The 22,278-nt window shown below is 38.1% G+C and overlaps 1 protein-coding gene across 6 annotated transcripts in view; it reads right to left on the bottom strand.

The window, feature by feature from the left end:
* Nucleotides 1–22,278, bottom strand: part of EPC2 (enhancer of polycomb homolog 2) — a 93,941-nt gene that overhangs the window by 27,311 nt on the left and 44,352 nt on the right. For all 6 annotated transcript variants that reach the window (XM_045032848.1, XM_045032849.1, XM_045032845.1 and 3 more), the window contains 6 exons: nt 15,448–15,593; nt 10,381–10,587; nt 7,624–7,772; nt 7,198–7,330; nt 2,956–3,147; nt 1,902–1,991 (listed from right to left, as the gene is read on the bottom strand). In XM_045032848.1, the coding sequence (XP_044888783.1) occupies nt 1,902–1,991; nt 2,956–3,147; nt 7,198–7,330; nt 7,624–7,772; nt 10,381–10,587; nt 15,448–15,593 (917 nt within the window). The remainder of the gene's footprint in view (nt 1–1,901; nt 1,992–2,955; nt 3,148–7,197; nt 7,331–7,623; nt 7,773–10,380; nt 10,588–15,447; nt 15,594–22,278) is intronic.

Below are 22,278 nucleotides of genomic sequence, written 5' to 3'. Positions count from 1 at the left end.
AGACATCTGTCTCAAGATCCAAGGACTGAGTCAGCCAGTTTCCAAATCACACTGGCCTCACATTTTCCCTCTGTGATGCAGCAGCGTGTGCACAGAGCAGGAAGAAAAGTGCAAAAAATTTCAGAGTAAAGCTTACTTCCTAAGATTTACAAAAGCATACAGAGCTTATGTAAAATAAATACTTTCATATGTTAAGGCTCAGGTTTTTCTTTTCTTGATATTTCAAACCAATAAAAGAATAACAGAATTGTATTATCTTACTAAAATCCAGACTATCTAGAAAATCACAGAAGTATGCTTTGATAAAATATATGCTATACAAAACAAGTGAATTTCTGAAGGCAAAAAAGAATTTCAGGACCTGAAAAAAATATATATTTTAGCAGAAGCTTCTTTAGTTTGTGCTGATTAGTATTTTAAATTCTAATTATGTCACTTATTTCTTCTTCTCCCATCCCTACACTATTGAGGAGGTATTGCAACACTTATGGTTGACATTTTGCTAAACTGCTTCAAGTTTGAAGGCTGAAGCACCACCTGTGTCTGCGAGGTTATACTACACCTTCAAAGAATTTTGTACTCTTCTTTAAGAATCTGGATGATCTCAAAGGATAGTCACTTACAGCAAAACGTATTAATACTTAGTGAAACAAGAACGTACAAAAGGCATTTTTATAAACATATAAAAATGAATAAGTGTCTTTCTTTGGATGATAATTTTTCTGATGAATTTCACTTAATATTTTTTTAAATAGTCCTCTTACAGCTCATTTGATGTGGGCCCCCCGAGGATGGGAAGAGAAAGACTGTCATTTAAGCTTGCCCAGTTACTGGATCATTCTGGGTGATCAAGAATTTGAGGCATAGTAATCTTCCTAAGTAAATTATCTGGTGCTTGAACTGAGCCAATTTTCACACTGTTTATTCTAAACAGTTAAGAGATCTTTTACATGAAGTTTTTTATATTTCCATTTAGAATGTACACCAAAGACCTTTCAAAGGTAGTCTAGTTGCTGTCTGTATTTTAAAATTAAAGTATTTCAAGCAAAAAAAAAAAAGAGCATAATTGATGAAACTGCACATACAGATTTTAGATTAGCGTTCAAGACAGACATCTGGTATAAGGGCAAAGTACTCAAATTTAAGTACTCACTACTCTATTTAAGCAGCATCTTGTTATAAAAAATAAATCTCTATTAACCCTAAGTTCTTTGACTCAAGAAGTATATTTATACAGCAGTTACAACAAATATCAACATTCTTTTTAGTAACTTCTGCATTTTACACTTAGATGACTCTACATGGTTTCAGTTTAAATCTCTTTAGTTGTCCTAAATATTAGTAGATCTAGCCCACCGTTTCTTGGGGCTTGTCTACACAAACATTTACTTGGCATTTGAAATAGGTCTAGGCCAAAGCACATTAACTATCAGTGCACATCAGCAGGGTCCACATGGACAGTTAGAACACAGGAGGCGACTACAAGATAGATTCACATCCCACCTTGTTTGTGCAGACAAGCACTGAATTAAATGTGCTATCATATTGCATATCCAGGTTTCTGTGCCACCTCAGAACCCTTGTTATTTGTGCCAGAACATGAAGGCTGAGGGGAAAAAGGAGCTGGGAGAACTAGAAAAGCAGTACTCCCTGTTTCCTAGCAGTGATGGTTGATTTGACTAGCTGGAAGTGCTACAGATTATCTTGAAGCACTCACTGAATCTACAGTAAGAAAAGAGGAAGAAAGATGTAGAAGAAAAATAAGCCCAAAATGAAAGGTGGTTGTGAAGATTTTCTTTGGATTGAACAAACAGCCTAATTCCTTGTCTCAGATAGAGACACTCCTCTTAATATTAGCTTGCTGCCAGGACGCTATTAAAAACAGCAACAAAAATTCTTACAGCATAATACTGGCATCCCGCTCTTCTTCTGAAAGCGCAAGGTCCATCGGGATCATTTTCTTCTTCAGGTTCCGATACTGGTGAGGGTACCTAAAGCACAAGCAAATTCACTCTCTATAATCATACTATCCACAATTTAGAGATACTTCACAGCCTCTTTAAAGCCACTAATAATTAAATATAGGTCATAAGCAATTAACTCTTTTTGACTGTATACTGAGTAATGCTACTCTGCATTTATGTAGTGCTTTGTATTCAGAGATTTTCAAATAGCTTACAAAGATGGATAAATTTTTTTAACTTTTGGGGGGGGGGGGGGAAATGAAGCACAGAAAGGTAAAGTAACATCCCCAAGGTCATACAATAAATCAGTGGAGAATCAGCAATAAAACCAGATCTCTTGACTCCCAGTCTTGTGCTTAATCCACTGAACCACAGCTGTCGAAACTGCCATCCCAAGTTATCTATTTAACACTTAAAATTGAGAAAATCATATCAGAAATATCAGGAGAAAAATCTAGGACTGATGAGAAAGCATTTCCAATATAGTTTATAATATGCTATTTTGGTAGCAGCATTTGTCAGAAAAACAGATGGTGGAAGATGGTCCTCTAAAATGCAGGTGTACAAACACCTGCATCGATTTCACTAAAATGCAATGTATTTGAGATAAAAACTTGATGGCCACATAAAGCATTCACATACTTGGCATTTATACAGCTTTTCTTCAATGGATCTCAGAGCTCTTTAGAAAGTTGGGTAAGTATTATTAACCCATTTTACGAACAGTGTCAGGAATATAACCTCTACCTACCTCCCAGCCCCCTCCTCTAATTGCTACGCCCTTCTATCTTTGTCAAAATAACAGAACCAACCTCAATTATTTTACATGACTATGCTATATAAGCGTTTGTCTCAACCCAACTATTCAACATCTCTTATCAGGAGAACCATATACTCACTTTTGAGGTTAGATCACCTAAACTCAAGTCAATTTTTATTTTTTTCCCCAGTTATAAGTAACTACTTGTATTTTATTTTAGTTAAAAATTACCTGTGGGAATTCATCTTCATCTGAACTGTGGAAGTCATACTGTTTAATGTCACTCTTACTGATAACAGGCAATGGCTCAGTAGTGGGCTGCTGAGGAGTTATTACACTCTCTATTTTAGGCTTCTTTGGATACTTCTTCTTTTGACGGACAACGTCTGACATGTCTTCCTTTAGAGATGGGTGGTGAGGATGCTGTTTGTAAAGAAGGTTTTTTTGGACAAGAGAAAGAAAACGTAATATTCCTTAATTCATTAAAACTTCTCTCCTCTTTTCCTGAAACATACATTTGGGAAGCCATTATTGTTTGCAATCTCAGAGCTAAACAAAAGGACCACTGAAATATCTTTTATACTGAACAAATCTCTTTTTTAGACTACACAGGGTGTTGTGGTTTTTTGGACCAATCAATTCAATAGCCTGTAGCTGAAAATCCCATTCTGGTTATTTTCAAAACTCAGTTTCCTAAGTCACAAGACATGCAATTCTCTTAAATGTTTTAAATTTGCTTGGGATATGGAATAAAGAACGATGATTTGGGTTTATTCCATTTATTTCTCATTTCATCACTTTTCATTTTGTTTAGAATCCCGTGCTAATGGTTATTACTATTTCATCCTAGTAGCTTACTTCAGCAAGATTAATCTACAGTATGAAGCTGATCAGAATTAAATAAAAAACTTTATTCAAGAACAAATGCTTATCAGCAACAGTTAAACTTCAGAACTCTCACGATACTTTAAAACTTTAACCAATACTTATCCTCACTCTCTACCTTTCTGTTACAAGTAAGACACAGTTTGGTTGCTGAGGAAACTACAAGTTTTTCTAAGAATGTAACTTGTCAGCATCAATGTTGGATTGTAGCTAATGCAAACAATGGAAGTAATTTTAATAATCGATAAACACAGTACAATGGATAGGTATTTAGAAATTTGGTCACCCCTTCTAGAACGCTCAGGAGGGCTCTCTAGCTAGAAAAACAGAATTGTTAGCCAGGATCTTTGAATAATTAACCTGATCCTACGCAAGTAAAAGATGTACTATTTTTATGTTTTACTGTAACTTTGCCTTCATTAAAAAAACAAACAAAACACACACACAGTACAAGGTAAGTTCGTTCTTGTAACAGAATAAAGGTAACTGCCTGCAACTAACCAGTAGATGTCACTAGTGTTAAATAAAAACTGTAATTCATAGTCATAATGCTATAAAATCATATTTTGGAATCAATCTAGGAAGCAAAAGGGCAAACAATTTAGGAATATCATATAATATGTTCCTGCAATATGCTTTTGTCAATTCAATTTTTAAATGCTGTTTCATTACTATAAAACTGAAGTGTGCCCATGACCTATATACTTTTACAAAAGCAAGGTCTCTCTGACAGACATATTTCTTTCTTAACAGAAAAAAACAGTTAAATGGTGGCAGCAATCTACCCCCCTTAGTCTCCTCCCCACATTTAAAAAAACCTGAAAACAGATGTTGTATTCTACTGTATTTTAAATGTGTGGATTCTGATGCCTGCCACTGCTTAATTTTTCTCTTTCTTGATGTGTCATTTCCTCTCAGAGCTCAGCAAAAGGAGAACCATCTGTCCAAATAACATTCAGTGCACAGTTCTGATTCTGCTTTGTCCCAAGTGGAAACAATAAAGCAAAAAGGAATTCCCTCTGCTTCCTTCCTCCCTCTGCTTTCACCTCTTTTCTTTCCCTGGCTTTGACTGAGGCTCCTCATAGAGGCCAACCACAGATTCAGGAATTCAGAGCTGCTCCTGTTACAATGATTGTTTTGTTGTTTTTTTAAATCAGGCACATAGGCAACAGAAATCCTCACGGTCTTACCTGCTTTTTTATACTGATTTTTATACTTTACTGTATTTAATTCTGGGCTTCACAATCATTAACAGTGATCTGGGACCAGAAGGACTTCTGGATTAAGAGGAAATATTAACAGCCTCAGCCTCATCCTCTCCTGCATTACAATGGTTTGCTTCATGCTTCATGTCCCCAAGAGAACTGAGAATTGTATAGCTTGCTTAAGTGGGAAGAGGTAAAGACACAACCATATACAGTTGCATCCGAAGAAGTGAGCTGGAGCCCAAGAAAGCTTATGCTGAAATAAATTTGTTAGTCTCTAAGATGCCACAAGTACTCCTGTTCTTTTTGTGGATACAGACTAACACGGCTGCTACTCTGAAACCTATTTGAAGAGTGTGAGCATCCAGAAGGGACAAATTATTTAGGAATTGTTCTACCTCTTGATGAGATCCATTAGATTCTGGAACAGACTCCCAATGGTGGAAGTCCCATCACATGGTAAGTTTAAAACTAAACTAGACAAACCATTCAAAACCTACAGTACATACTGTTGAGCATACTGACCTAATAGCCATTTCAATTTAAGTTAGTTATAGAGGCTCAGCACCAATCAGCATTTGACACAGGACAAGAAAAAAAAACAACCTTAATTTTTTTCTCATCAGGAAATAAGGATAGCGCTCTTTTCTTGTAGTAATAAGACAACATTGTGCAGAAATACCTGAATCTCTCATTCTATTCATGGAGTAGCCCTGAGGAATTGTGTTTACTTTAGGTCCTTCTGTACTAAATATTTTACTTCTATTGTGCACAAAAGGTCAAAACTACCCTCTAATGGAATATTCAGATAATTATTCTACAATCTTTTGGGGTTTTTTGAATACCTAATATTTATTCATCTATTTTGAGCAGTCCAATACAAAGGAGAGAGAGATCTCTACAGGATTTTTTTCCCTTGTTTTTTGAGCTTTGAGAATGTATTTTTCAGGAAGCACTAAGGAAAAGGGAAGGATAAAGGTAAGCACTAGGTAAAAAACTGATCAGTGTAGGATGGATGTTTGGATCTAACTCCACTATCTCTTAGGCAATTCCGATTTGATGATCTGGCTAGATTACACCTGAACTCTTGATATGTTTCTTCTCTTCTGAGGTATCTAGACCAGGAGTTTTAAAATGTTTATTTGTTAGAGAGTATTTATTTGGTGGAGCTTCTCCCACTAATGATTTAAATAGAGAGATCTCAAAAAGATTAATTATTTTATCTATTGCCTGAGTTTACAAAAAACTGTGCAGTGTGACCAGTTTGAAGGTGTCCAAAATTTCTAGCTATGCATGTTTCTAGCTATGTAACATCTACTTTTCCGATGTTACAAACACTCCCAAGTTCAGTAGGTATAAAAATAAAACTAGACTAACTGTGGTTCAGCACAGACAGAAGGAAGTTAAGGAACAACACTCTTCTGCAAATAAAGGATAACATTTCACAAAATTTGGCAGCCCACAGCTCTCCCGATCTCAGCCTGTCAAAATAATTAACATGCGCATGACAAATAGAGTAAGTCTTCCAGATCTCTCCCTCCTGGTAGCTTCTGGTGCCTACGTAGAATTAAAAGGCTCACACCTTGTCTGTATTGTTTTCCACTAACAACACACAGTTTCTGATACTATCACACTGTCGACAGAGAGAGGAAATCAGAATCACTGCTAGTTGACACTGACAGTGCACAGCTCTCAATAATGTCAGACTACTGACAGACAACCCAAGGAGTTTCCTGAAAATTTTGGTCGCTCAGTTTTCACTAAGCATTGACATGATACAAAATAAACAGTAAAGCTTGTATTCTTGAGCTAGCTAGCTAGCTACCTGGAATTGTTAACAGGCCGTGATCTCTGATGCATAATCCCTAGTTTATGCCAACCCCTAGAATACTGTAGCTTTTTCCTTGCCTTTTACTGACACCCCACATATCCCTAATATTCTCATCTGTGTGTTGTGGAATGATTCTGTCCAAAGCTATCAGTATTCCTGGACTGTGCTGCTGAAAAAAGTTCAAAGCTCTACTCCCCAAAAGGAAGGCAAGAGAAGTAGTTCACTATATGTCTCAGTATATGGTATAGGCCCTTAAATTCACATTTAAGTGTTTACGTATGTATCTCCTTACAACTAAAAGAGAGTATAGTGAGAAAGATAGGAACGAAGAATACTATATTATTCTTTTTTAAGGAAAAAACTGATGTCAGGTGTCACTGATACCAAGACATCTGAACCACGTTAGATTATAAGCTTTTCAGGCTAGGGAGGGTCTTTTACTCTCTTTCCCAATCCAAGCACCTGCTCTGCACATTAGATTGACTAGCCAACCCAACTACAAGAGCTGTTCAAAGCAACAAGATGTCTCATTGTGGACAAAAACCAGTTTACCTTAACTTTACATTCTTGAACTTTGTGGTGGTTTCCATTATGAAGAGTTGCTGGAGTGGTGCTCATCTCTTTGTCAGGTCTATTAAGCTTGACTTCATTAAGGATTTCACCTCCATAATCACCCAAGTGGTACCTGAAAGTTATAGAAGGGGAACTTTATACATTTTAATGGCAACACCATATTATCAAAAAAAAATAAGCTGTACAACAAACACAATTTTCAGTTTTATGAAGTTTACAGTGAGATTTAAGCCTTCAACTAAGCAAAAAAGTTCCAAAGTCATGTATACATACAGAAGCAGTAGCTTAATTTACAAAATATGTTACTATGCATCTGAGATAGAAGGAAACCCCTTTATTTAATGCAGTATTTTATACATATTTAAAGTGGGGCTCTCATAGTTAATGTTGGATGGCAACATTTACCTTTTTTCCACAACTTCTAATGTTAAATGCAACAACTCCCGTTTTGTTTTCTCTCTTCTCTTAATCATCTCCAAAATTGTTATGGCTCTGCTAAACTCTCTTCTTAATTTCAACATCTTCTCATAAGAGGCTTCATCATTCTTTCGATTCTATTGAAAATAGATGGAATGTTAGTTAGAGCATAGATCAAAAGCAAAATCTGGAAGATGTAAATTACGTCAGTTTAGCAAAATATTATACATTGTGGTCAGAAAGCAGAATCTGACCATAGCATAAACCTTTCACAAGAATAAACTATTCAGTGCACCAAACCGTAAGTATGATTACAAGAAGAGCTATCAAATCCTAAGCTAATTTTTTTCTTCAAAAAAAGCTCCAATCAAGTCAATGGAAGTTTATTTTTACAAAGAGCTGAGGATTTGGCCCCAAAATATTTTGCTTACCTAGATTCTGCAAGTGATGAGTTTTGCTATACTTAAGGTTTAAGGTTGATATCAAATTATGGAAAATTTAAGACTTTACAGTTCCAGCTATAACCAACTTAAGCTAGTGATTAGCAACTCAAACAGCTGATCTGTATTGTGTTGTTCCTCTGTCTCCCACAAACAGGTTCAAGTAAATTGTGATAGAAATCAGATATAAAGTCATTACTAGGTTGGTTTGACACAATTTGTTCTTGACAAATCCATGCTGACAGCTACTTATCACCTTATTATCTGCTAGGTGTTTGCAAATTGATTGCATAATTATTTGCTCCATTTTCTTTCCAGGTACTGAAGTTAAGCTGACTGGTCTGTAATTCCCTGGGTTGTTCTTATTTCCCTTTCAGTACTACATTTGCCCTGTCCAGTCCTCTCGAATCTCTCCTGTCTTCCACGACTTTTCAAATATAATCGCTAATGGCTCAAATATTTCCTCAAACAGCTCCTTGAGTATTCGATGATGTATTTCAACAGACCCTGGTGACCTGAAGACATTTAACTTGTCTAGTGGTACGTCTACACAGCTGACTTTAAAGCGCTGCTGCAGCAGCACTTTAACATGGCTGGGTAGTCGCAGCTCCAGTGCTGGGAGAGAGCTCTCCTGGCACTGTAATAAAACCACCTGCGTGAGGAGAATAGCTACCAGCGCTATCTACGCTGCCACTTTACAGCGCTGAAACTTGCATCGCTCAGAGGTCTGTTTTTTCACACCCCTGAGCGAAGAAAGTTTCAGTGTTGTAAGTAGCAGTGTAAACAAGGCCCAAGTAATTTTTAACTTGTTTTTTTCCCTATTTTAGCCTCTGATCCTGCCTCATTTTCATTGGCATTCACTGGCATGTTAGATGTCCAATCACTACCAACTTTTTTCATAAAAACCGAAATAAAATCATCCTGCTTTCTGAGGCATTTTAAGGTATAATTCTGTGGCAGCTTTGAGTAACTTTTTTTTTTAAATGGAAGTGCTTTTTTTAAGTTAAACAAGAAAATAAATGCTACAATCTGTGCAGTATTCTACTCTAATATTAAATTAAATTTATTTTACGCTGCCCCTTAAATTTTCAATGCATGATAAATTTTTGTACTGAAAATGCCTAGCTACATTGCTGAAGTTGTCTGGAGGAAGATGGATGTTTAGGAACAGTTGGAGCCTTCGGCATCCAAGAATGAATAGGATATTGTTTGAGCTGTTTGGCATCCTGTGATGGGGAGCTGCCCCTCACTGGCAGAAAAGGGGTTAAAAGCAGCCCTAGGGAGGCTGCACTGGAGACAGCCAGTTAGAGAGGGGCTGCAAGGAGCAGCCAATCATGGCCTAGCAGGCCCACAGAAGAAGGCCTGCAGGGCAGAGCAGAGTTGAGTAGCTGACTGGAACTAGAGAGGAGAAGAGCAGGCTCCTAGCAGGGGGAAAAAGCTCCAGCACCTAGGACAATTCAGTGCTGCAAGCAGGGGCTGGAGAGCTAGAGAGAGCTCCTGGCTGGCCACTAGGGCCTGCAGGCTGAGGCCCGGAGGTAAGAGCAGAAGACGGTGCTGGAGCTGCATGGGAAGCGGCCCTGGAACAATGGACTGCAGTTGCCACTGAGGGAAGTGGCTGGGCAGAGATTGCAGGTCCCCCAGAAGGGGAGAACACCGAGTATGACACAGCTGGAGGGCAGTGTCAGGAAGAGGATGCCGCAGTCCTGGGAGTGACGGGTCCAGAAGTAGAGGTGACGTTGGGCAAGATACCAGCAGAAGAGGGCACAGAGCTAATTCCCAATATAGCCAGTAAGAAGTACTGCAGCGGTGAGTCGCACCCCATCACACATCCAAGAAGCAGTTGAGAGGATGCATCACACCTTTCCCTCCCACTTGTGGCCAGGTCAAGGAGGAGACTTAATACTCTTTTCTTCAACTCAATTACCAGTTCCATCATAACCCTCTACCGCTGCATCCAACAACAATGGATAAGCATGCTAAATACATTTCTACTAAAATGATCAGGTACTGCACAGGAAACTGATTATAAAACCACAGCAGCAGGAGTATGACCTTTAGCTACTTTTATTATTAGAAAACAGGCTAGATTACAATTTATTGTGTCAGTTTAACAAGGTTTAAATTTACTTAGGACATTAGACAGACACTATAATGATGAACATAATACAAAAAGACTAGTTGATAGATAACAAATTTAGGCATATTATGGGGTTATCCTACAAAGTGCTGAGCATCCTGGTCTTTGCTGGATTGGGACCAAAGTGCTTAGCATGCTGCAGGATCCAGTCCTATATTCACAAATTACCTTTCGAGTCTGCATTTTCTCAGTTCTCCTCCGAAAGGCAACGTAAGGGTCATTGTTGGTGGAGCCGTCCCTTTTTTCTTGTTTGATTTGAGGGATAAGGGATGGCCCCCTGCAGTTCTTACGTTTTCTCACCCAGTAGTCATAGACAGCTTTAATAAGGTAATCATCCTCATTTAGCAGCAATTTAGCTTCCTGAAGTGTTACAAGCTGAAAGAAAACACAAAGATGTAGTTCAGTAAGAATAGCAATGAGAAAGTCATTTACAGTCTTCATTCATCCTTCTTTCTAAAGCTTCTAGATAAACCTAACAATTCTCTTGCATTGAAAGGCTTGATTTGCACTATAACATGTGGGTCATGTACTCAGCCTCAAAAGGAGTTCTGTGGCAGTGGCATATGAGGTAGTATTAAGCCTACCATCCACATTAAAGTAAAAGAACATGATAAACATCAGCAGTGGAATTTTTTTTTAGACGTTATAAAATATGTCATATCTCCACAATAACCACTGCCACTTAGCACTAACACAATAATTTTGTCTATTCTGACTGGAATGAGTACTAGCTATACAATCTAGAGTAGTGCAAGGAGAGCAATGGCAAAAAAAAAAAAAAAAAGGGGGGGGGGGGGAAGTCAGCAATTCTGTCCTAACACTACTATTATCCCCACAACACCCATATAGTAGTTTTGTGTCCATTCTGCCTGGAAGGAATACTAGCCTTAGTGGCCACACGCACCTGCTCACATGCCCATACAGTATCTACAGAGAAAGGTATATGTACTTCATTTATATATATATATATATATATAACACTTTAAAAAGCCAGTCTGTCTATTACTATGAACAGCATTTTAGAAATTCTAAAATATTCAGTTTTCCTTCCTTTGGTTTTATGAATTAATATTTTTAAAGTATCAATTCTGCACTGGGAACAGGATTCATTATTTAATTTTGTTCTCTCTGTAAAGGAAAGTGGACTTTTGGCCAACCCTATCTGCTAATTATATTCCCACAAGGGGCTCCATTAATATGGACACCGAGGGGCGAGAGGGGTTGTCCTTTTGCTTACTCAGGTAGCTCCTCAAACTGACTGACAGGATCATTTGGCATCTTTCTTCTCTTCAGCTAGCAACTGACCCTCACTGAACAGCTTTTAACTTCATCAGTAGGACTCACATTCCAAATAAAACTAAAATACAAACTATGTACAAAGTAAGATTTTTAGGTGGATTCCAGGGTTTTGGAAGCCCTTACAGAAAAGCAATTTACAGGTGGGATCAAACTTGTTTCTGCTTGTGGGGATCCAACAATCTAGAAATTGTTTTTTGCCTAGTGGTTCCTAACACTCAAATTCAGTATTCTGAATCCTATAACCCGAAGTATCAGCAGAAGCTCGAGCATCCACAAAATGGTCCATGAAATTATGTAGAGAACACCAAAAAGCTGCCTGACATCTTCTCTAAACAGACAGTCCCCACAAAGCAGTCACATTATAATCAGCAATTCCTAATGCCTCCATAGGACACACAAAACCCTCTGATATATATGCTTCCTTAACACAGACTCAAATCCATTCAGCAAGGACCAACAGAAAATGAATTGTTCTTGGCAAGAACACAAGAAAAACAAGGAGTCTGAAGCACTGACTTCTTTGACTTTATGTAGGTAAGATTTCAGGACCTCAGTGGCATCTAGGAAATGCCAAGCCCCTTCATTATCAAAAGACAGCAGGGGCCTAAAGGGAAGGAGAGTAATTTTTATATTCCTGTGCAACTCAGCATTCATCTTCAATGTAAAGCTGAGAACCAAGAGATGTGTTACTTTAACACTGAAAAACCGGAAAGAGGAATCACCACGAGGGGACTGCAAGTTCATCCTAATTATGGTTACCAGAAAGGTCATTTTAATTGAGAGCCAAAATAAGAGTAACCAATGTCAGTGTTTTACAAGAGATAAATACTCAATGTTTGAAACACTACAGTAGCCAAGGAGAAACAATTATTTGTTTAGCCAAAACCTGTTCCAACTGCTCTGAAAAAATCTGGCTACTAAGGGATGCAAACCCACCCAGTGTCTTTCCACAGCTCTCTCACTACTGAACCCGACTTCTCAACATACTGAGAGACAGACCTTTATCTAGTTAAAGAAACTACAAGAACATAGAGAACAGAGCACCACTTTGATCTTTTAACTCCTAGCATTGGTGCAAACCAAAAGAGCATTCCAACTGGAACTGTGGACCATGGAGACAGACAACTTTCTTAATCTCAGCTAAATATTTGCCTCACTTTGAGAGTCAGCCCCAGATGTTTCAAGGTTTGCTTCTCACACACCAATTCTTTCAATGTAGTTTTCCTTCTGCAGTAAAATGAAATGGCTCTGGAGACATCAAATCCAAAAAGAGAGGGCCCTTGTTGATTAGATTAGATCAGTTAACTAGCTTGAATTGTAAGGCCAGGCAAGAGACACTAGAATCAATATTCCTTCATCTCCCTTTACTTTTTAACACAATCCTTGGGGGATCCACTTCATTTCCCTCCAAATCAAACTCATCAAGACTGATAGCTTTACAAATCAGTTAATCGCTTGCAAATTGAGGACTCCTACCAGGACTGCTATTCTTAAGGCTCTGAGATTCTTCCCCATTTATTTTAAGAGAACATTCTTCTCTGACTCAGGTTCTATTCCTGGTGAGCATCTGGCACATAATAAACAAGACCACCTTAATTTTGTTTATTGAAGGACTGACTAGCTTGGAGACTATCTCCTAGAACAACATTAATGCTAGTCTCACTGCTCTGAGCTCAAGGACTGACATATGCATCCCTTTCTTGCCTGGGCCATGTCTCCTGGGCTTTTTCCCAATTCCAAAAACTGGTGTTGCTGGTGATGACTGTCCTGTGGGGCTCCTGCACTGGAAGGGCTTTCAGTAAAATTCTCTGGGAATTCCCACAGGCAGAGATTTGTCTGATCATGTTGCCAAGAACAGACGCATGCAGCTCTCCTAACTGAGCCCCCTGAGAGTCAGGAAAGCACTTAGGAGATGACAAGAGTGCTTCCAGGCCCATTGCACCAGTTCTATGAACAAAATCATAACTCAATACTTGTTCAACTTATGGAAACTTTCTCCCTGGACTTCCTTACTTTTTCACTCTCCTGCAAAGAGTACTAATGGCAGTACTAAAGAGAGCCCCCAGATGTATAATTTACTGAGGTGGCATGAACTGTACTCAGATCCAGCTGTGAAAGGTACAGGGGCTCCTCAGCCCTTTCCCTACCATGTTTCTCACTATGGGTTGGCTTTAGCTTCCCAGCAAGATCCAGCACCAGCTGGAGATCCTATCCACTGTCTACTCAAGGGTGGAAAAAGGAGATGTGACCACTGTAGGCCATTCTGCTCCCTGGAAAGGGTACACACAGTCGACACCACACAAGGAGCACCTCGTGAGTGTCCTCTTCTGAGGCTCCATCTTTAACCAGCTAAGAGATTCATTGAAGCATCTTATCCATGGCAAACATAGAAAACAGGCTGGTTAATGAAGACATGTTGCTAACTGAAGAGAAAAAGGAGCCAAAATCTTCCTTCGGTCCTTTGGTGGAGCTACCCAATTAAGCAAAAAAGGAACACCAACCCAACTTCCCATTTGCTGGAACCTCCTGTGACAAGGTGTAAAAGCACTCTGGCATGAGAGAGGTGATGATCTAACCAGAGTTATAAAAGAAAAACAGAAGCTGGTGCAAAAGAGGGAATTATAGAGGAAGTGCATGTTCTTTCTCCAACCAACTGGCTGAAGTGCAAAAGGTCACATGTGTTTATTACCAAGTAGTTTAAGTTGATTTGTTCTTGTTTTGAGTTTTATTTTTTTAAATGAAGCATGCCTGAAAAAAGGAATATGAAGTGACCAGTCACTGGGATTTTTATTTTTCCTTTCCTGATTTGTGAATCTTCACATCGTCTTACACTCCCTACAAACAGAAAAGTAATCTGTATCTACAACCTGCAAGATGAGGGTTTAAAAAAAAATTAAAAAGGAAAAAGATGTATCTCAGTAACCGATTAGTTTATTCACCTGACACTCCATCAGATTATATATAGTTTATTATTGTTAAGGTCAACAATGTCCGCAGAATTACCTTTCCTAGTTGTAGTGTAATATAGAGAAACTGTTTAAGAAATTTCTAATACACGTTTTGCATATTTAGGGTAAAACATTAAAAGAGTAAATCATTAAGGGATTTTTATAAAAGACACAGCTCAAATTAGAATCCAAACTCAGAGCTGGAGGGATGTGCACCACCAAGTTACTGAGCACTCAACTCCAACTGAAGTTCTATGATTTCCACTGAAGTCAACAGAAACAGAGTGCTCCCCAATTCTCAGGATCAGGAATTAAGTTTGGAAAGTAAACTAAAGCGACTAAAGATTAGCTTGTAACAACAGAAAAATCCTGGGTTTAGCTTGTTTTGGGCTTTTTGGTTTTTTTTTTTTTTAAATTAGAATACAAATTTAAAATGTCAGGTTTTTTTTTCCTCCAAAGTAACGGAATTTAAGGCCAAAAGGGACCACTAGAGCATCTAGTCTGACCTCCTGGATATCACTGGCCACCCCCCCTCCCCCGCACACTAAACCCAATATTAGACCAAAGAAAAGGAACGCTAAGGAAAATCAGGATGTGCATGCAAAAAACTGTCAGCCTACTAAAGTTGATATCTCTAACACTGATATTGACAAAATAGGATGATAGACATCCCCTTTATTGCACTAAATTTTGGTGTTCAATGAGGACATTAAAAAAAAATTATTTCACTTACCATTTTCATTCTAGGTAATTAAACATTTAGTGACTCTACCTGCCTAATAAGATAAAGAAGAGTATTGTGGTTTTATGAACACACACTATGGATCTGGGGTTGTGTTTTTCAAACAACTAGTGGGATGCACAGTAGTGATACTCAAAGGTTAAGAAAAATAAATGAGAGATTAAATAGAAGTGAAACAAAATCAAAACATTAATGAGAATGATTATCCGTAAAAGAAGAGAGGATTATTTCTTAAGAGTGCAATACCTGATTAGAACTGGCTTTTTCAAGCCTGTCAATCATAATTTCAAACTGTAGCGGCTTGATTTCCATCTTCCGATTGAGTCTGTTTAATAACGTCTCATCTTCAGAGTCCATATCGTAATCTGGTTGTTCATTGTCCAGATTAAAGGCTGAAACAGAAACATGTATAAAAGCAGCTTTTAGTTACAGAAGTCACTTATTTATGTTAAGGATTCCAAATTAAGATATTACAGTAACGTATCACCATTTTTAGCTGCAAATTAACACCCTTCAAACTAGCTGACCTCTGTTATGTCTTTTAAGTGTGTAAGTTTCTCATTATCTGTTAATTTTAATGTTTTCCAATATTCTTATATATTTAATTTAAATTAAAACCTACTTTTCTTTAGTATGTATTCAGCAAAGGAGAAAAGGTTAGAGCCAAGTTATATTAATATCAGGTGCTGAATTATTAAGAGATTGAGTCACTTTATACATCAGTCACCATAAGATTTACTTTAAAAAAAAATCTAATTTAAAATTTGCATTAAAAATCAGGGTTATTTAACATTTTACCCAGGCCAGCTTAACTTGTCTCCCTCCAACCCACAAAAGCAAAAAAATGTCAAGTGGCAACTAAAATTCTGTCGATAAACTCATGTGCAAATTTTTCTGAAAGATTAAATTATTATAATTTTCAGATGTAACCCTTACTCAGACAAAAGGCACATGAAAAACAGAGCTCCAATGTAATTTTAAATTGACTATTTTTCCTATTTGAGATGATATATAATATAATGTGGGGTTTTTTTTTTAATTTTTGTATCATGTTTATAAAAGGGCTCGATCAATACCAATGGAAATTAAAGGCACTACTAATGCCAAAAACAGGTACAGCATAGGAAGAATGAAAAAGCAACCAAATCTCTTTTCTTCTTCCCTCCCCAACGATACTGCCCTGATAACATGCCCCAGCCTTGACCTGGAAACATTGTTTCTCTAGAACTTAGAGCATAACTTCAGCTTCCATGCATATTAAATCTTTGTCTCTGTCAGTTAAGATGTAATCCAGACAGGACAAGTATCAGGTAGATAATGCAGCAAAGCCAATTCATTTCAGATAGATTATTTAAATCCTAACGACGGCAAGAACTTTCAATCAGTGCTAACGTTCAATTAGTGAATGTTTCAAACTAGGAACCTAAAAGGTTGAAAATGGGATAAGGAGTCTTTCAGTTCCCCAAATCATTTAATTTTTATGATTACTGCAGTAGAACCATTGAAGGCTTATGTTAAAAGAAATTTATTTACCTTAGGGTAAGAAATCCATTCTAAAAAACTTTAGTATTTAATTCAGAACTGAATATAGGCGCTGTGCTATAAATACATAAATGATAATGAATAATACTGTTTATTAAGTACTGAATCACTGAAATTGTATTTAAAAATAGTTCCATGATGTGTGTCAAAAGTTTACACAAGATTTCATTCAGATGGAAATCTGATAATCAGTAGAATTTATTACTTAGAAAAAGACTTGTGAGGATGTTACAGTTCACAACACTAGGTCCTAGTTGCTCAATGAAAGTCTATAGGAATTCATCAAAGTCCATAGATTGAAAAGATGAAAACAGAACCATGAATTGGTAAAATATTATGGAAAATGGTACTTATAAAATCCTGCAAACTTGCACCTTCGTTCATCCACACTAAAATAAAAACAGTTTAAGTAAAAAGCCAGCAGTCTTTCCCGTTTAGAGTTTTAGAATTTCAGTGGTGAGACTTCATGTTACCAAGATTTCATTATTTTAAATACGTATTACAGTTTTTGAAGAAATCGTAAAAGATGTGTAGGAAATTCCTACTGCGAATTAGCTGGGTCTAGAGTTGTTGGAGGGGGAAAAAAAGCCATGTTTTCAGTGTTGCCAACTCCAGAAATTTTATCACGAGTGCTGTGGTATTTTATCTTTTGCCTTAAATACCTAGCCCCTGGAGATGTATGTTTACATGAGACTCTCAACTCTCATTAAAGAAGTGTGCAGCCCTCATGGATGCAGAAAAAAACCCTGAAAACACAAACCCTAATGGTTCAGACATCAGAAAGCAAATAAAAAGAACAATTTTATAATCTTATGATTTTTAAGATGCAATTTCGGGGGGGGGGGGGGCCGGGCCTGATGTATACATTCTGAACGGTTGCGGCAGATTATGCTCAGGTCTAAATTAGAGCTGTCGATTAATTGCAGTCAACTCACGTGATTAATTAAAAAAAATTAATTGAGATAAAAAATTGTGATTAATCGCATTGTTAAACAATACAATATCAACTGAAATTTATTAAATATTTTTGGGTGTTTTTCTACATTTTCAAATATATTGATTTCTGTTACAACACATCATACAAAGTGTACAGTGCTCACTTTATATTATTATTACTACAAATATTTTCACTGTAAAAATGATAGTGTTTTTCAATTCACCTCATACAAGTACTGAAGTGCAATCTCTATCGTAAAAGTGCAACTTGCAAATGTAGATTTATTTTATTACATAACGGCACTCAAAAAACAATGTAAAACATTAGAGTCTACAAGTCCATTCAGTCCTATTTCTAGTGCAGCCAATCGCTAAGACAAACAAGTTTGTTTACATTTATGGGACATAATGCTGCCTGCTTCTTATTTACAATGTCACCTGACAGTGAGAACAGGCATTTGCATGGCACTTTTGTAGCCGGCATTAATAGGTATAAACATTCATATGCCTATTCATGCTTCGGCCACCATTCCAGAGGACATGCTTCCATGCTGACGATGCTTGTTTAAAAAAAAAAATGCGTTCATTACATTTATGACTGAAGTCCTTGGGGGAGAATTGTATGTCTCCTGCTCTGTTTTACCCACATTCTACCATATATTTCATGCTATAGCAATCTTGGATGCTGCCACAGCACGTTGTTTGTTTTAAGAACACTTTCACTTCAGATTTGACAAAACGCAAAGAAGATATCAATGTGAGATTTCTAAAGATAGCTACAGCACTCAACCCAATGTTTAAGATTCTGAAGTGCCTTCCAAAATCTGAGTGGGGTGAGGTGTGGAGCATGCTTTCAGAAGTCTTAAAAGAGCAACACTCCGATGCGGAAACTAGAGAACTGAACCACTAAAAAAGAAAATCAACCTTCTGCTGATGGCATCTGACTCAGATAATGAAAATGAATTTGAATCGGTCTGCACTGCTTTGGATCATAATCGAGCAGAACCCATCATCGGCATGTCCTCTGGAAGGGTGGTTGAAGCATGAAGGGACATACGAATCTTTAGCGCATCTGGCACGTAAATATCTTGCAACGAGGGCTGCAACAGTGCCATGCAAACACCTGTTATCACTTTCAGGTCACATTGTAAACAAGAAGCAGGTAGCATTATCTCCTGCAAATGTAAACAAACTTGTTTGTCTTAGTGATTGGCTGCACAAGAAGTAGGACTGAATGGACTTGTAGGCTCTAAAGATTTACATTGTTTTATTTTTGAATACAGTTATGTTTTTGTACATAATTCTACATTTGTAAGTTCAACTTTCATGATAAAGAGATTGTTCTACAGTACTTGTATTAGATTAATTGAAAAATACTATCTTTTGTTTTTTACTGTGCAAATATTTGTAATAAAAATAATCATATAAAGTGAGCACTGTACACTTTGTATTCTGTGTGGTAATTGAAATCAATATATTTTAAAATGTAGAAAACATCCAAAAATGTTTAAATAAATGCTATTCTGTTATTCTTTAATAGTGCAATTAATTTTTTTAATCGCTTGACAGCCCTAGTCTAAATGTTTCATTTATTTTTAATTTGGGGAAGGAGTACTGTACTTGCAAGAAAAAAAGAAAATACTGATTTGTTCACTACACTTAATGAGGGGGATCTAAAAATATGCCTTAATATGGTCTTAATCACATTAATAGGTTTTTTTGGTAATAGATTAATTGCAATGGATTTAAAATTTTGTGGGTTCAGTTAGAATCTAATTTTGAAATGCCTTTATTTTATTTTAAAAACAAACTGGGGTTGCTGGGGAAGAAATGCTATTGTACCAGAATACCTTTTCTCATACCAACGAATCAGAAATTAACAAAAGAGATCTTACTTCTATTGTGCTAAAAGTAATGGATTATACTTAACACAGTGAGCCTCGGGGCTGAAATTTAGTAAAAACCCTTGCCTTTTAATTTTAACAGATTAATGTTTTACACAATATACAAATTAGATTATCCACTTTTAGAATACTGATTCCAGACCAAAGAATTCTATTAAGACTATATTCCTTTCTACATCTTTACTGTTCAAAACATTAATATCTAAACAAAGACATAATAGTGGTGTAAGAGTGCCACTACAATTAAGATTACATCTTAGTATCTTTCTAAATCATCGAACATCAACATGCTTAGTCAGATTTCTTTGAAATCCGGTATGCCTTAGAAGGGTGCAGGGTAGGCTTAGTGAAACAATCATTGGTGCTAGGGGTTCTGGAGAGATGAACCCCACCATCACCTGCCATTTTTAAAACACTTTCTAGGTGCCACCTCCTTTCCTCCCTGCCCAAGGAGAGATCAGTCTGTGTGATGTGGGTCAAAATGGTGTCAATCTATTGAGATTTATTCAAGGTTGTTCATAGAATCAGAGAAATATAGGACTGGAAGGAAATTCATTTAGTCATCTAGTCCAGTCTCCAGCACCAAGGCCGAGCTAAGTATTATCTAGACCTTCACTGACAGGTGTTTGTCTAAATTGTTCTTAAAAACCTCCAATGACAAAGATTCCACAACCTCCCTAGGTAATTTGTTCCAGTGCTTAACTACCCTTACAGTTAGGTTAGACATTAGGAAAGACTTCCTAACTCTCCCTTGCTGCAACTTAAGCCCATTACTTTTTGTCCTGACCTCAGTGGTTAAGGAGAACAATTTATCACCCTCCTCTTTATAACAACCTTTTATATATTTGAAGACTGTTATGCCCCCTCAGTCTTATCTTCTCCAGACTAAACAAACCCAGTTTTTTCAGTCTTTACTTGCAGGTCATGTTTTCTAGACCTTCAATCATTTTTGTTGCTCTTCTCTAGTCCAATTTGTCCACATCTTTCCCAAAGTGTGGTGCCCAGAATTGGGCACAATACTCCAGTTGAGGCCTTATCAGTGCAAAGTAGAGCGGAAAAATTACTTCTTGTGCGTTGTTTACAATACGCTTGTTAATACATGCAGGATGATGTTCACCTTTTTTGCAACAGTATTAGTCTGTTGATTCATTTAGTTTGTGATCCACTATAACCCCCAGATCCTTTTCTGCAGTTTTCTTCCTAGGAAGTCATTTCCCAGCGTGTATTTGTGCAACTGATTATTCCTTCCCAAGTGTAGTACTTTGCCTTTGTCCTTACTGAACTTCATCCTATTTTATTTAGACCTTTTCTCCAGTTTGTCAAGATCATTTTGAATTCTAATCCTACCCTCCAATGTGCCTGCTACCCCTTCCACATTGGATTTGTCCACAAACTTTATAAGTGTACACTCTATACCATTATCCAAGTCATTGATGAAGATACAGACCCAGGACAGATCCATGCATGACCCCAACTTGATATGCTTTTCCTGCTCAATTGTGAACTATTGATAACTACTCTGACTACTCTTTTCCAGCCAGTTGTGCACCTACCTTACAGTAGGTTCATCTAGGCTATATTTCTCTAGGTTTTTTTTTTTTTTTTTTTATAAACAGGTCAGGTTAGACAGTGTCAAAAGCCTCACTAAAGTAATCCACTGCTTCCCCCCCATCCACAATGCTCGTTACCCTGTCAAAGAAGGATATTAGCTTGGTTTGACATGATTTGTTCTTGACAAATCCATGCTGACTGTTAATTACCTTATTTTCTTGTAAATGCTTACAAATTACTGTATGTACTCGATCAAGCCGGTTCGTTTACAAGCCGATCTCCACCAAGATGGATAAGAAAAAATGGAAAATTTTTATAACCCGTTCATAAGCTGACCCTATAATTCAGAGGTCAGCAAACTTTGGCTCCTGGGCCATCAGGATAAGCTGCTGGTGGGCTGAGATGGTTTGTTTACCTCGAGCATCCGCAGGCACGGAGGTAAACCTAAGTAAACAAAGTGTCCTGGCGTGCCAGCTGCTTACCCTGTGGGCCAGGACAGCAACTGGTGGGGAAACTTTGGGGGCGAGGGAGAGAAGCTAGGAGTCAGGGGAGTAACCCCTGTGACCACCCCCCACATGACCCCACCCCTAGCCCGGGACCCCCACACTCTCCCCGTCCCATCCCTTCCCACTTTATCTGGGGAGGATGTCTCTGGGTATGTCCAGGCTACCAGCCGTATTGGCGGGGTGGGGGGGTGGAAGCGATCGATTTATCAGGGTTCGATATATCGCGTCTCATTGAGACATGATATATTGATCCCCGAACGCGCTCCCCGTTGACTCCAGAACTCCACCAGAGTGAGCAGCGGTAGCGGAGTCGACGGGCGAGCCGCGGCCGTCGATCCCGCGCCACGAGGACGGGAGGTAAGTCAGAATAAGATACGTCGACTAGCTGAAGTTGCGTATCTTACATTGACACCCCCCACCCCCAGGGTAGACCAGGCCTCTGGCTTGGCTGGAGCTGCTCCAGTAGGCTGAGCAGTGTGGCCGCAGCCTGCTCTGTCAGGCCAGACCGGGCAGCACAGCTGCAGCATGTTCCAGCAGGCTGGGCCAGGTGGCACGGCCACAGCATGCTCTGGCGGGCTGGGCGGTGCAGCCACAGCCTGCTCTGGGGGGCAGGGCCAAGCAGCACGGCTGCAGCCTGC

Source organism: Mauremys mutica, chromosome 10, assembly GCF_020497125.1.
Source record: "Mauremys mutica isolate MM-2020 ecotype Southern chromosome 10, ASM2049712v1, whole genome shotgun sequence".
Classification (NCBI taxonomy): Eukaryota; Metazoa; Chordata; order Testudines; family Geoemydidae; genus Mauremys; species Mauremys mutica.
This window is presented reverse-complemented; position numbering and strand designations above follow the sequence as displayed.